This window comes from Gavialis gangeticus, unplaced genomic scaffold, assembly GCF_001723915.1.
Source record: "Gavialis gangeticus isolate Ggan-Ray unplaced genomic scaffold, GavGan_comp1, whole genome shotgun sequence".
NCBI classification, from domain to species: Eukaryota; Metazoa; Chordata; order Crocodylia; family Gavialidae; genus Gavialis; species Gavialis gangeticus.
Genome location: NW_017729015.1, coordinates 10,967,754 through 10,982,334, shown reverse-complemented (window position 1 = coordinate 10,982,334; position 14,581 = coordinate 10,967,754). Strand labels below are relative to the sequence as shown.

At 48.8% G+C, this 14,581-nt stretch overlaps 1 protein-coding gene across 2 annotated transcripts in view; it reads right to left on the bottom strand.

Annotated features, from left to right (window-relative positions):
• Window positions 1–8,480: 8,480 nt before the first annotated feature.
• CUNH1orf216 (chromosome unknown C1orf216 homolog) overlaps window positions 8,481–14,581 on the bottom strand; it is a 6,646-nt gene continuing 545 nt past the window's right edge. Inside the window, exon 2 of one of the 2 annotated variants that reach the window (XM_019512215.1) lies at window positions 8,481–10,523. In XM_019512215.1, the coding sequence (XP_019367760.1) occupies window positions 9,624–10,511 (888 nt within the window). In that variant the 5' untranslated portion in view covers window positions 10,512–10,523 and the 3' untranslated portion in view covers window positions 8,481–9,623. Of the gene's footprint in view, window positions 10,528–14,581 lie in introns of both variants that reach the window. The other variant, XM_019512214.1, reaches the window with a different exon arrangement.

Genomic DNA, 14,581 nt, shown 5'->3' with positions numbered 1-14,581 from the left:
ATGTGGCCGTCTCAGAGACACAATAACCACAAAATCCCACAATGCCATTTTAGAGTCACTTTTCAGAGTGGAAACATCCTCTAAGATGTTTTAAATACATCCCAGTCTGGATCTTGGGATGTTAATGGTTCAAGATACTTAATTTTCTTTTGTACTTTCATGGCATCAGTTATCACATCATTTTCTCTCATTTTTTAAAGACTTTTTGAGGCCACAAAATACTGGAAATAGTTAGAATGGATTCAAATTACAAGGTAAAATATTCCTCCCTCCCTCCCCCCCTCCAAAGAAACCTTCATAAATACTTGATTTTTTTTTTTAATGCTCTCATTTTAGCTTTCAAAGAAAGGCAACGTTTGCCAGACCTTGTTTTGCACAGTAAAATCAGTCCAATGTTACAGGGATTTAATATAATAATAACAATAAACTTTCAGAGGAGACCTTAAAAACAAACGGTCCTGTCTCCTCTGTATGGAAATTCAAGATCCCGTGCCCTGAGGTCCTTAGCTAAAATTTCCCTTGCGTAGCTGGGATACGGTTGTGTACGAGAGATCTCTCTCAACCCAACCCCAAAAGTGGTTCCCTTTCAGTGAAAGGTGGGTCTTTGTGTGTTTGTGTGTGTGTGTGTGTGTGTGTGTGTGTGTGTGTGTGTGTGTGTGTGTAAATACCCTGATTCTGTTCCCATTTATGCCCCCAAAAAGGCTTGATCCGAAGCCCATAGCAATCGATAACGCCCTTTTTCCATTGGTTTCAGTGAGCTTTGTATCAGGCCCTAATGCAGGAGCAAAGCTTAGAAAGTCCATGAAGCAACAGCAGGCATCAAGCAAGATCTGAATTGGGCCTAAGAGCTCGTAAAGAGCTTTGAGATCATTCCAGATGACAACCGCTGAAGAGGTAAAGAGCCCTGCACTCAGGTAGCGTATGTAGCTGCTTCTCTATACATTTGATCAGCAAGAGCCCGATTCTGATGTCCCCCAGGGGACTGAGTGCTGCCACAGTCTGACTAAAGGATTGTATGCAAGAGGCAAGGATTGCATAGGGCGATATCTTTTTATTGGACCAACTATGGAGCTGGGATAAAGTTAGACAAGTTTGCAAAGACACAACATCAGGTCTCTGATCCCAGGAAGCCAGGCACAGCATAGTGTAATACAGCAGAGGGGAGGCGCTGGGAGAAAGTCTCTGGGGCAGCAGGCACACAATTAGCAGAAGAAAAGCAGCTGATTACTGGGAGACCAAGACCTATCAAAAAGGAGGAGGGTTTAAAAACAGAAGCCCACCCTACTGCTTTATGTTCAGCATCACCCTTTGCAATCCATTTTGCCCACCTCTGTCTGGGAGGCCTACGAGGCCTCTTCTTCCCAAGGATCTTCAAAGCATTTTTCCTTATAACCCTCCCTTCCCTGAGGTTACCCCTTTTATAGACGGGCAGTCGAGGCACAGAGAGTTTGCCAGGACCCCCGAAGACTCTGTGGCGGAGCATCCAACTGAGCCAAACCCCTGGGCTCCCTCTCCCTTTATGTTTGCATTTTGTTCCCCAGAGGGGCAGTATTGTGCCCTGGGCAGTACTGTGCCCTCTCTCTTCCCTGCATCCTCCCTGCTCTAGGTCTGGCTCCAGGGAGGGCAGAGCACAAGCAGTGGTGCCCAGTGGAAGGGCAGCTAGAGGTTTGCTGCAGGGGGAAAAAGTGGGGAATGTCACCCTCTCTTTTTGCCATCAACGGGTAGTCAAGTGGCCAAAAGATCCCTGGTTCTGGGCAGCAAAAAAGGGGGAGGGTCATCTCCCCTCACAGCAATGAACCTCTGTCTGCCCTTGCACCATGCTCCACTGCCACTTCTCCCCCCTCCCCAGAGCTGCTGAGCAGTGGGGAGGGAAGGTGCAAGGGACCCTTTGGGAAAGTCACTGGGAAATGGTATGTAAGGTAAAATAACCCAAAAAAGCCTCCACCTTGCAGGATGGTTCTCACTCCACAGACTCTCTGTGGTGCCCTGGCAGCAAAGCAGGATGAGGAGTGTCATCCCAGGTATGGCAGGGGGACGATGTTGGGTGCACTGCCTTGCTGGGAAAAGTGACAGAGGGATCACTGGGCCAAATCCTCAGCTGGAGCCAATCAGCGTATTTCCATTGACTTCAATACCCCTGCATCCCTTGGCACCATCTGAGTCACTCCCCCCTCTCCTGCTGGGAGCAAAATTGATGTTGGCCAATGAAAGAAAGGAGGTCGCTTGCTTGCCCCCCAGGTCAAAGGGCAGGTATAGGGCAATGCAGCAATGATCACCCTCCCAGTGAGGGAGGGGCAGTGGGGCTGAGCTGGATGGGTGAGGTTGGTACTAGAGACCCTGCACTTTAAGGGGATTGGAAAACTCTTGGACCAGGGGAGAGAGGCACAAGGGGAATTTGTTTTGCAAAGTTATAATCTCCCGAGATCTTGGTGCCTTGAAAACAGAAAAGGAGCCCTGGTCTCCTCTGAGGCTGGCATGGGCTCAGGATTTTTTTTTTTTTTAATCTGCACTTGGTAGGATTTTTAATTCATTTGCAAGTCTTGTTTGGGTAATTACGGGTGGGGGGGGAAGGAATCGCTGTACGGGGTTGATTTTGCAAATCAGGACTGGCCATCTAAAAGCAGCACTCAGGGCATGAGCGGAGGGGACGTCAGAATAACTGAGAAGGAAGCCGATTGCTTATGGAGCAGATCGACGGCTTTGATGTGCTCCCTGAGTTATTCTTTCATTTCTTGAGCAAATAATCTGGATTTTCACAATATTTACCTTGGAAATCATGATTTGTGTAAAAACCCTCGACCAAGATAAACAGAGGATCGCTAGTGCTCTCTGCTAGCAAGGCGAGCAGACAGCCAAGGGTCTAAGGTTCCCCGAACCCCGGAGAACTCCTGTCTGCACGTGTGCAGGCTCTCAAGTGGAGACGAAGCCAAACTACAAAACAGTCTTGCCTTAGACAGATTAAGTTATAGCGCACGCAAGTCCTAAAATGCTGGCAGAAGCGTGGGGACCAAATTCCTCCTGGCCTGCATCCCCAGGTGGTGAAAACAGAGGCAGGCAGCCCCAGGCTGCCCTCCACGGGCTCTGTGTGTAAATGGGCCGCTGCTTCTAAAAGGAGCTAGTGCCTCTGTGCATTCCCACAGATTGTCAGGGCTGTAAAGGAGAAGGAGAAAGGGGAGGGGGGAAGGTGAAGGCAGGTTCAAAGGTCTGCTATGGCTTCTTTTTTTTATCTCTATTTAATCTCTGCGAGGCCTGAGGCAAAGTCACCTTTAGGTCAATACTCAGGTGTTTTTATCTGCCATCCCCATCTGCCTGCAGCCAGCTTCGCATCCCTCCTTATTAACCAACAGCTGCAGGGCAGGAGGGGACTGGGGAGCCCAGGGAACCCAGTCACCCCAGCTTAGGCCACACTCTAATAAGGCAGAGGGTGAATAATGGAGCTGCTCCAGTCCACAGGACCAGCGGCAGTTCCTGCTGACTCGGCTTTATTGGAACTAGAGAAGTGCAAGGCAGGCTTGGGTTTTGCACAGTCGAGGGACCCTCAAAGTGCTCCATGCGCTGTTTGTCTGCTCCATCATGGTCAACCTTAAAAACCTGGACCCTTCCATGCAACTGTTTTTCATTACATTCTTCACTGATGGGTACTTGAAAACTTGGTCACAGCCCTTGGGGTCCAGCTTCATGAGCAAGGAAGTCGACGGTAGGTAATTTGATTGCTTGGAGGTTTTCTAGTGCTGCATGTATGAAATCCAGGTTGCTACTTTTTGAGCCTGGGGGGAGGGTGGTGTGGATCCTGTGCTTCTGGTTTAGCCCCCTGTCTACTTTTTGCTGGGTTGCTCATGGCCACTCTTCATCCGACACACAAATGCAGCCCAAGCAACATCAGCTTCCCCCCTGCCCCCACGCCAGACTTGGAATGACCCCACCTTGTGATGAGACAGTCCTAGGGTGAAGTTATACATTATGCTTAGACCATAGTAAGGGCACTTCAAATACACGTGTCCACACATTAAAGTTCATTAACTTGCGCTGGTGCCCGCTGAGCGTCTCAGGTGAAGTTTAACTCTGGATGATGCTACCTAACTCATCTTAGGGTAACTTCAGCTTGCTCCATGGAGATGAACTGAATAATCTGCTGTCCTCCAGCATCCCAGGATGCACTACTTCCAGCTCCTCCCCACCACCCAGAACAGGAATAGATCCCAGGTGTCCTGGCTCCCAGCCATGCCCCTGCTCACCAGCCCTCTAGTGGCAAGTCAGAGCGGTGCAGGCAAGAAGTGATATTAACCCTTAATGTGCAGCTGCTCACAGCCCATTTTAAACTTTAATGCCGCTTAATATTCCACAGATTTATTATAGTCTAAGTGTAAAGAGTAACTTCACCCCCAAATGGTCAGCCTTTGCCTTCTGCTCTGTGTTTGCCCACAAGACATTCAACTGGTAGGGTGATTATTGTGGTGGGTCTGGTAATATAGCCCTTTTTCTTCTAGAAAAGTGGTTTTCAATCTGTGGGCCATGGACCCCTGAGGGTCCGCAGACTATGTCCAAGGGGTCTGTGGAAGATGACTATGATCAATCAAAAGTATGTGAATACCCACAAAGGGGTCCGTACCTCCATTTGAAATAGCCAAAGTGATCCGCAGCTTCCATTCCAGACATGGGTGCCCAGCTCCTGGCACAGTTGCAATAGCTCAAACCCATGGCACAGAGGCAGCTCACCCTGATTCTAAGCAGTGGAGTAACTTAGACCATCAGCCAGGCTTTATTGCCTGCAATTGGGGTAGTTCTCCAGGGCAGAAGGTGCCCAAGCCTGGAGCCAGTTCAGGCTCCTTTCTGGACAGTCAGACCCAGTGGTGCAAGGAAGGATCACATGCTGCATTCTCCTCTGACCATTTCAGATTCAATTGACTTGTGCATCATACCTGCATGGTGGGACCACAGCTGGCTGGTCTTGGGCGATGTACCAGACTGCCATGTGAGATGTGCCACACCATCACTGGACCCACCTCTCACTGGTGGTGCAAACCTGGCTAAATTATTAATCCCCTTACATGAGTCATGAGACTTGAGTTTTCTGGGACAACGGCTCTTCCTACCTTTAGTTGACCACAGTAAGCTAAACTGACAATGCAAGGCTTATTCATTCTCCACCACACTCAGTGCTCTGCTTGCCATGGTCTTTCTTACCCTTTAAGCAATTGGACATGACAACCAGTGCATTTCTGGGTGATTTTTCAAGCCTGCCCCAGGTGTGGCCCTCAATCAGATGCAAGAGGCTGGAGACTAGAGGGACTGTAACTCTCCACGGGAAGCTACAACTGCCCTGAAAAGCGCCACCAGTAAAACTTGGGGGCTTGAACATGGAATGAGTCCATCGGTGTTAGGGATTGGGTGACTCCTCTGCCATTTACGGGGTGTCAGGGAGGCATTTGGGACTTTGGACTGCCAGTCCAGTCACCGCAGCCCATCAGGAACCCTGGCTGCGTGAGTTAAGGGCTCATTCAGAAGCTGCCTCATAATTGGAAAGGAATACGGCTGGAGGCCAGGGTTAAGGCAGGGACAGGCGGTATCCACAAGCTATGGAAGTAGCCACCTCTAATCTTCCTCACTAGATGGACAGAGAGGGAGGGAGCTGAAGTCAAGATGCCTGGGTTCTCTTCCAGAAATCGCCACCAATTTGTTACGGGACCATATGGGCATGTCATTTCAGCTCTCCAGGCATCACTTTGCCATTTGTGAAATGGGGATAATGAATAGATATTGGTATAGGCTGAGGGCAACATCAATTTTTATTGGACCAATATTGACTTGGGGGTTGTCTCGAATATTACCTGAACCAGCTGAGCCATCAAAAGTCCTATGTCACAACAACTTTGCGCAAGGAGCACTGGCATGTAGATGCACACGTAGGCACACATGTACGTACGTATATATGTTGCGCTGAGCATGCACCAGTAGGGCTCATTCTGGAGAGAAGCAAGATGCTGGGCGTACTAAGCCCTCTGCCTCAGGCTGACTCCTGAGTTAAATTCTCCTCTCGCAAGGGCATCGTAGGGCAACTCCACCACTCCAGTGCCCCATGCTCACTTCCCACTAAACTCGGACAAGCTGCTTTGCTGTACAGCTCTCTTCCAGAGAGATGAATTCCTAGTTAGCAAGGTAGAAGCAGGCTTCTTGTGTTTTATGGCTATATCTGAGGAGTAGAGCAGTTGGGTTTTAAATGTGCACAGTAGGGAGGACTGGCATTAGCTGTAGGAGTTTGAAAGAAAATAATGGAGGCCTTTGTGGAGCTGGGTTTCTTTGTCTCCCAACTTTATTGATATGAATCATATGCCCATGATACATCACATGTCTGTGATTACAAATAGCAGGTCCTAGAGTGGCCCACAAGCAAACATGAGCACAGCAATGTCTTTCAGAGCAACAAGGGGCTTCACTAAGGAGAGATGCTGAAGCCCTGATGGGAATGCAGCTGGTGAGAAGCCTGGTGCAGGTAGGAAGGGATGAGCTTTGGTCATTTTCGCCCTTTGGAAAGTGGCCCTTTAAGAAGACTCCCCAAGAAGATCTCCCATTGTTTGCTGATCAGACCGGGTCGTTTCCATCCTTTAGGAAGCATGACTCAGACTGTCTCAGTGTTCAAGTGCTGGGGCTGCTGGGCGTCTTCAGACTGTGACCTTGCTCATCCCAATCACTCCCACGGGCCTTGTCATGATCACTGATTTGCACTGCAGTAGTACCTACAGGTGCCAGCCAAGGACCGGACCCCACTGTGCTAGGCACCGAAGGGCCGTCCTTGTCGTACCAAGCTTATTATCCAAACACGTATGAACACAACAGGACCAGAGTCATATAGATTTGTTTTTTCCACCCTTTTTCTCACATGAGCAAACCCTGTTGCAGGCATCCACTGCACCTTTGCAAAGGAATGGAGGCCATGGAGTACAATCTACCAGTTAACACTTACAAACCTCTTTTTACCCTTACATCTTGGAGCACTCTTCTGGCTGCCTGGGTTAAAGATCATTACCCCTGTTTTGCAGACAGGAAAACTGAGGCATGGTGAGGCAAAGTGACTCACCAAAGGTCACCCAGCAGGTCAGGGCAGAGGTGGGCATAAAACCCAGGTATTCTGAGTCCAGTCCTGGTCTCCAGCCACTACCGCAGCCTGCCTCTTATGCTGCAATTAAAGTAAATAGAATATGATATGTAGAAAACTAATTTTTAAGACTATATACCAAATAAACCCAATATACTCTTTTACATTCTCTCCTCTTTAGATAGAATATCTTTCCTATATCCTATATGTTTGCCTTGTTAGAGAAATATAGATTAGAAAAAATACTTGTTTTGCTTTGAAATGATAACTTAAGATACTATGAACAGCATGGGCTTTGAGAAGGGCCTTCTCTGATTTGGCACCTATTTTTACATAGATAGTGTAAACAGACTGAGATGAGTGACGACATGTTCATAATACAAATTCTAAATCCCATATACAATCATACAGACTCTAAATATATATATACTATAATATATATATATATTCAGATTCTGTATTATTGTGTATGGGATTTAGAATTTGTATTATGAACATGTGTATATACATATATATAAGATTTAAGTGCAATGAGCCTCAAGCCTATTTCAAAGCATTCTGAGGTCAGATTTTTAGTAAGATTTTCTCTCTTTGGGGCCTAATTAATCAGCCCGTCAGCTAAGCAGCCAAACTTTTAAGCATGTGCTTAACTAGACTTCAGTGGGATTTAAACCTCTAAGACAAGACTAAGCCTTTTTTAAAGAGATCTGTTGTGGCTCAGACAGAAGATATGGGCTTGATGCAAAAGCCAAAGATGCTTTGGCTGCTTATGTGGGAAGTGAGACTAGATGTTCACAATGATCATGGATACTTATAGCCACCCATGCGCTTATGTACTTTGCTGAATAGGAAAGAACTCAAACGCCTGCTTTAAATGCTTTGTTGAATTACAACCTTTGTCACCAGATGGACTTTTGTACTTGAAGCACTTCATACATTGTGGCAGCAAACAATCCCTGGCCATATGCAACTCATCAATTCTTGTGGAGCTTGCTGGACATGTACAAGCTGTTTTGTACAAAGCACTGGCTTCGGACACAAGAAGCACGCGGGCTCATCGAGACCCACATGCTCACTGCAGCACTGAGTACGTGGGAGAAGCTTGTGATGGCTGCAAAAATAACAGTGACTAGTCTTGCAGTGTCCTAAACTCTCAGATGCAGGCCTGAAAGCACTGAATTGAGAGGCCAGGGGTGCCCTGTGGCATTCTAATCGTGGCCCATGGGGTTCTCCCATCCATGATTTTTTAGTATGCTTCCCAGCTCATATTCACACTCAAAGTGAAGAATGCTTTTCTAGGGACAGTTCTAAACCTTCCTACTGTTGCCAAGCTGTGGCGAACAAGTGCCCAGAATTCCCCTTTGGAAATGATACGAAGATTTAGAAGTAGGGTTTAGAAGATAGGTTTTACATTCATAAACCTCAGCAAACCTATATGCTAATGAGAATTCTGTGAGCTTATACTATAATTAAATGGGTGACCCCATAGGCCTGGGATGGGAGCACAGGCATTTTGAGGATGCTCTTTGGAAGAGGCATGCAGGCGAGCATGGGCATGGACAAAAGGTAGTAGAGGAGATGTGACCCTAAGGAATGGCTTCTCCCCAAAGCACGCAGCTACCTAAGCTATGCTGGCCAGACTAAAACGGAGGAATATCCCTCCATAGGGATGGACTTGGGTGAAAAAGGGGGTGAGCATGAAAGATAAGGTTCAGGGAGGAAGAGGAGCTATTGAGGAGACCCAGCTCTGCATGAGGAACTGGATGATGGCAGCATAATGTCCTTGGATCTTTGAGCAGTTCCTGACCGGTCACTTTGGAAGCACATCAGGACTCATGTTTACAGGGGAGGAGTGGACCTTCAGAGGGACTCCTCAAGGGACTCACTTGGTGGAGGATACAGTGAGAGACCAGGCCGTGAGACAGGTGGAGAGAAAGGTCTGTCAACTGAGAGCCCTTTTGGGTGTACACTTGTGAAGGACCATTTCCCCTGAAAGTAGCACAATTCCTCTTCCTTTCACCAACCAGTTGGGTACTAATCTCCTACCTATTCCAATTCTCCAGTGCCCCTGGATCATGGGCTGGGCCATCTTGCATTAGGCAGTAGGAGAACCTTGGCTGTTGCTCAGCTGGGGCAGGGCCATTGGGTTGTGATCGAGGAAGGTGTTGGTCGGAGTGAGGGAGAATAAAAACCACCTCCTCCTGCCCCTTCATTTCTCAGCCTCTAGTTATGAGACACTTTGGACCTTTCACTTGCACTAACAAAGTGAGCCATGCACTACAATGGACTGGGACATGCTTCTAGTTAACCTGTGCCTGCTCCTAAACACTACGTGGCATTTGTCAGGGTCTGGGGCCTTCATGCAGTGGGAAGCCCTGGAGTCAGGAGAGGACTGGGGAGCTGAAGACAAGCATTTCATCGAAAGGCTCCCATGCAGAGCCGGAGAAGATTGCCTGGGCTCCATCCTGGGGTCCACACAAGCAAAGTTCCCTCCGAGTCTGGGTGAGGAGCTAGGGTGCCGACCAAGCTGTCACGGGGTAGTAGTGAGCGTCTCTGCCAGGCTGGCATGAGCCAGCTCCCTGGGGTGTACCATGCCCTGCTGGATGTACTTAATGAGCTCTTTGCGGTTGTCCAGGATGGTGTCGAAGCTCTCCTGCAGCCGGTTCTGCTGATCGATGACCTTCTGCTGGAGGCCACGGATCCAGCGCAGCAAAGCCAGGCGCCGATACATCACCAGCTGGATGTGGTGCTTCTCCTTCTCCTGCTCCTTGAACCTCTCCTTGTCCTGGATGTTTTGGAAGGCCTCCGCCAGCACTGGGAAGATGGTGTCTGAGTCAGAGGAGTTCTCGGAGTCAGTGTTGGGCAGCTGTGGGTCTGGCAGGCCCCTTTGGTCTCTGGTAGAGGCGGGCATCTCCCACGTGTTGCCAGTGCTACTATCAGGGCTGTCAATGCTGAGGGAGCTGCTGCCATAACCGTTGTCCTCCAAGGGGGAGACGACGGACTTGTCGCATTCTCTGGCCACGTCCTCAGTAGCAGCTTTCTCCAGCTCGGCACTGCTGACCTCTGCCCCCTCCGGGGGGCTGCGCACGTCCTCCTTGGAGAGGCACAGTTTGTCTGATTTCAAGCCTTGGGGAGCATCCCTAAGCCTGTCCTTCGCCGTCTGTCTCTGCACTAATAACACCAGATTATCTGAGGGATTTCTCATGTTTTCTATCTGGCTGGGGTCCTCCTCCATCCGGGTCCCAGCCACTGTCTGGCTCCAGTTCTCATTGCTGTCATATACTTCCCCCACAAAGTTGAAGTTACTGTCCTGCCTGAGCTCCCCTTCACCGAGGAAGGCCGTGCCCAGTGTGGGGTCCTGTTTGCCCTCGTGGAAAGATCTGTTCAGGGGGACGTCGGGCTGGCACACCGTAAACATCCTTCCACCTTCCTGGCTGGCAGAAAGAGAGAGACAGTAAGGGAAATGGAGAGAAACACAACCGGGAGGAAAAAGGGTCTTTCTCTGCGTTACCAGAGTCAACCTTGTTTCGGAGCCAATTCTAGTTCCAGGGGTGTGATTCTGTTTTCACCTGCCATTCAAGGCCAGTAATCCCGTGACTTGAGTAAAGCAGCTCCTGACTTCTACCATATGAAGTAAGAGGAAACTTGGGCTCCAAGGACATGGGTATGTCAGCATGCAGCAGGGAGACCAGTGGTCTAGGATGATGCACTAAATTATATGCTGGTCTTGTCAGCTGCAATACAGACCAGATGCCAAATGTTTTGGGGTCTTCTGGAAATTTTAGTTGGTCCTGGGGGCAGAGGCAAAGCTCAGCTGTGAGTCACAAGCTTTCTGGCGCTTGGATAGTAGGTTTTTGGTTTGGTTCAGCTCTACTAAAGACACCATGTGGCATAGCAATGTGTGGGGTAGTCTAGAAAAGAGACATGAAACCTGGTTCAGTCCCCCTCTGAAAAGAGTAGCAAACTTCTCCTTGACTTTAATAAGAATAGGGCCAGGTTCATGTGTTGGCCTGGAAAGAACTGTTTAGTGTAGATGGAGTGGGGGTAAGGCACTTATTTTTTGTCCCGGTACAGTGTTTATGAGTCCAAGTCATGTTCCAGGACCCCAGCACACTAAGTGCTGTATAGATGCACAACAAAAGGCTGCCCCAAACAGCTTATGATCTAAATATAAAGCAAGAATCAAGGCAAACAAGGTTCTCTGAGAAAATGTGATCTTTTATTAGACCAACTAAAGAGTTGGAAAAATTGTTCTTTGCAAGCTTTTGGGTACAAACACCCTTCTTCAGGCAGAGGGAGAGTCTATAGCTGTATTGAGTAATACAGTACAACTGTAGACAATACAATTGTAGACTCTCCCTCTTCCTGAAGAAGGGTGCTTGTACCTGAAAGCTTGCAAAGAAAATGTTTTCCAACTCTTTAGTTGGTCTAATAAAAGATATCATATTCACCCAAAGAACTTTGTCTGCCTGTGTCCTTGGATCACCAACACCCCCAAAGCAAGAAACAAGACATTGCAGTAGCGCAAGACATCGTCTCAGTAGGACAGCATTTGGGTGTCACTGAGCTACAGGATCATAGGGAAGTAGGGATGGAAGGGACCACATGAGGTTATCTACTTCAGCTCCCTTCTCAGGGTAGGATCATCCTTCAGTAAACCGTGCCAGCCCAGGGTCAGTCTAACCTGCTCTTGAAAATTTCCAGGGATAGAAATACCACACCTTCCCTAGGCAGCCTGTTCCAATGATTAACCACCCCATCACCAGAAAGTTCCCCCTAATCTCCGGCCTCCATTTCCTCTGCTGCAATGTAAGTCTGCTGCTCCTAGTCCTGTCCCCTATGGCCACAAAGAAAAGTCTATCTCCATCCTTTTTTTTTTAATCGCCTTTCAGATTATGTGGCCTGCTTGAAGCCTGGGATGCCTCTTGCTCTGGTTTTGTGAGCTGCAATGGCAGACTCTACCTAATGGCAAAGTGAGTTCCTATTACTCATCTATTGGGATGAGAAAGGTGGAAATGGAGCCGGACAAAACTTCTTGTCGGGAACGTCGGTACCCTGAACACCTGGGCTCCAGTCCTCAGCAGGCATCGGTATAGCTCTACTGCCTAAGGAGATGGCCATGAGGACTTAAGAGAAGACAGTGGCTTAAGTCCCATGTGCCCCAATATGGGGCTTTGTGCAGTGAAACACACTTTTCCCCGGAGCAAGAGCTATGGTGCCACAGCTGCTCGGTGAAGGTGCTGAAGGGACAGCGACACGCCGAAGGACGTGCGTGAGCCCACCCCGCAAAGGGGCACGTCTGGCTGATAAGGAGCAATGCTCGGTCTGGATTAATGGGCCTAAACAGGCATCATCACACAGGATCTCTTCCCTGCACCAACCAAGCCAGGAGCATGAAGTCAGCCATGCAAAACACTGTAGGCTGCAAGAAAAAAGCTGTGGGAAACAGTGGGAAACAGTTTAAACTTTGTCCCTGTTATTGCCTGTTGGTGAGGCGCATGAAGGAAACCTGTGTAAAATTGAGACATTTTTGGTTACTTCTTTTAAGGTCTGTTCACCTTCCCCAGTGGAAATCCTATTAAATCCCATTGGATTATTTTAATAGATATGTGCAGCTTTCCATTGGTCTCTGACTTTTCAAGGATGCCAATAGCACCAGTAGGCCTGCTCCTTCATTACAAAACCTAGCTGCAAACTGGAACCAGTGAAAAAAAAAAGTGAAACTAGAATTCCTACCAGGGTTATGAATAGAAATGGAGGCAAGCTTAGGGCTAGAAATCACATGCAGGAAAACCCAGGAGAACAAGATTCCCTCCCCAGAAGGAGACGAGACTGCTTAGCTACCCCTTTTTTCCATGCAAAAGTTAGTGGTTGAGTGGGAATAATACCAGTATTGATGGGGAGTGTTTACGGCACAAACTGTAACTTGGGGAAGTTTCCCTGGCCAGCCCTGCCTAAGCAGTACTGAGATTTTTAGCAGGCTACCCAAAACCAGCATTAGTTGTTTTACCTTTGCCATTCCTCAGTGAGGTAATAACCAAAATATCTTGGATGGCAACTCCCCTGACAGATCAGATGTGGAGGATCCACAAAAGCGGCTGCTTACTAAAGCAATTGGGAGAGTTTCCTCTGTGTCAGTCCAATGATTTAAGGCACTGAGCTGCAATATGGGAGAAGTGGGGTCAACCACTTCTCTACCACAGACCTTGGGTGAGTCTTCTAGCCCCTGTGAGCCAGTGAAATGGGTGGGGGGAATAGTAGTGCTGTGCTGCATAGGAGTACTGTGAGGGGAAATGCACTAAAAACTATTTAATCAGCAAGAAAAGTGCCGCAGAAATGTCACTCCAGGCTCAAGCTGCAAATACCCAGAGTTTATAGGTGTTTGGAAGCCAGGATTTGGACTGGACGCAGGCAGGGGGTGAGTCTGGATCTAGGTCTGGATATCCCTAAATGTTGGAAGGAATGCCTACAGGGCAAGAGGTAAGGGTGCTTGAAACACAAGGCAAGATGAAGGGGAAACACTAGAAGGAAACAGAATCCAGTCCTTGAAGCTGCTGGTGCAGGAGCAATCCCAGGAGGGAGAAAGAGGAGCAGAGAGTGGAGCTGGGGTGAAGCGTGGAGTGTCATGGGCTGGCTTTGTGGGCCTGTGTGAGGGACAGGCCTCTCTGGGATTGAGGACCAGCTGCAGCCAACTGCAAGTGCCCCCACTGGCCTCAGGGAAGAGAGGCCTGTGCCCTCAGAGGCAAAGCCCTAGCTCAGCTCCCCAGGTACCTGCTTTACAAGAGGGCTACAGCTCAGCTATGGCCTGCAACTCAGCAGAAGCCACTACAGCAGCAACAGGACCAAGTGTATGCCCCAGCCTCCCGCTACAGGGGATGGACCCACATTGCAGGATGACTGCAGCATATGGACCATGATCCTGATCCTCTTCCCCTCTACCCCAGTGTAGACCAGGATTAGTTGTACTTAACAGAACGGAGCTACACTGGTGTAGGTCCGGTCCCAACAGCAGGAGGAGGCCCAGTGTTTTCAGGGCTACTTGAACAGGGTCACACTCTCACCTGTGCTGCACCCCATGACCCTGTCCCTTTAAACCTGGATTCCAGTATGGTTGCTATGGTGAGGTTTCCATGGCAAGCAGAGATGTGTGTGTGTGTGTGTGTGTGTGTGTGTGTGTGTATAGCAGCAGCAGCAGATAGCATGATGTGCTGCAGTGTGGTGGTAGCATGTGATGGATGGCGCCCAGAGCCACAGGGGAGAGTTGTGCTGTCCCCGTACAAGCATCACAAAGCTCTGCCTTGCAGCATGCCAGCAGGGTGGACCTCCCCTTTCTCCCTCATGCCTAGAGTTTGGGGGGAAAAACACACAGCTCCCCAGACTTGTGAGCTCTGCAAATGGTTTAAGGAAAATGCAAGGAAAAAGCAACACAGAGGCAAAGGGGAAAGGGGTGCTAATGCTCACGGTAATCCCTGCAGGGAGACGGAGAGA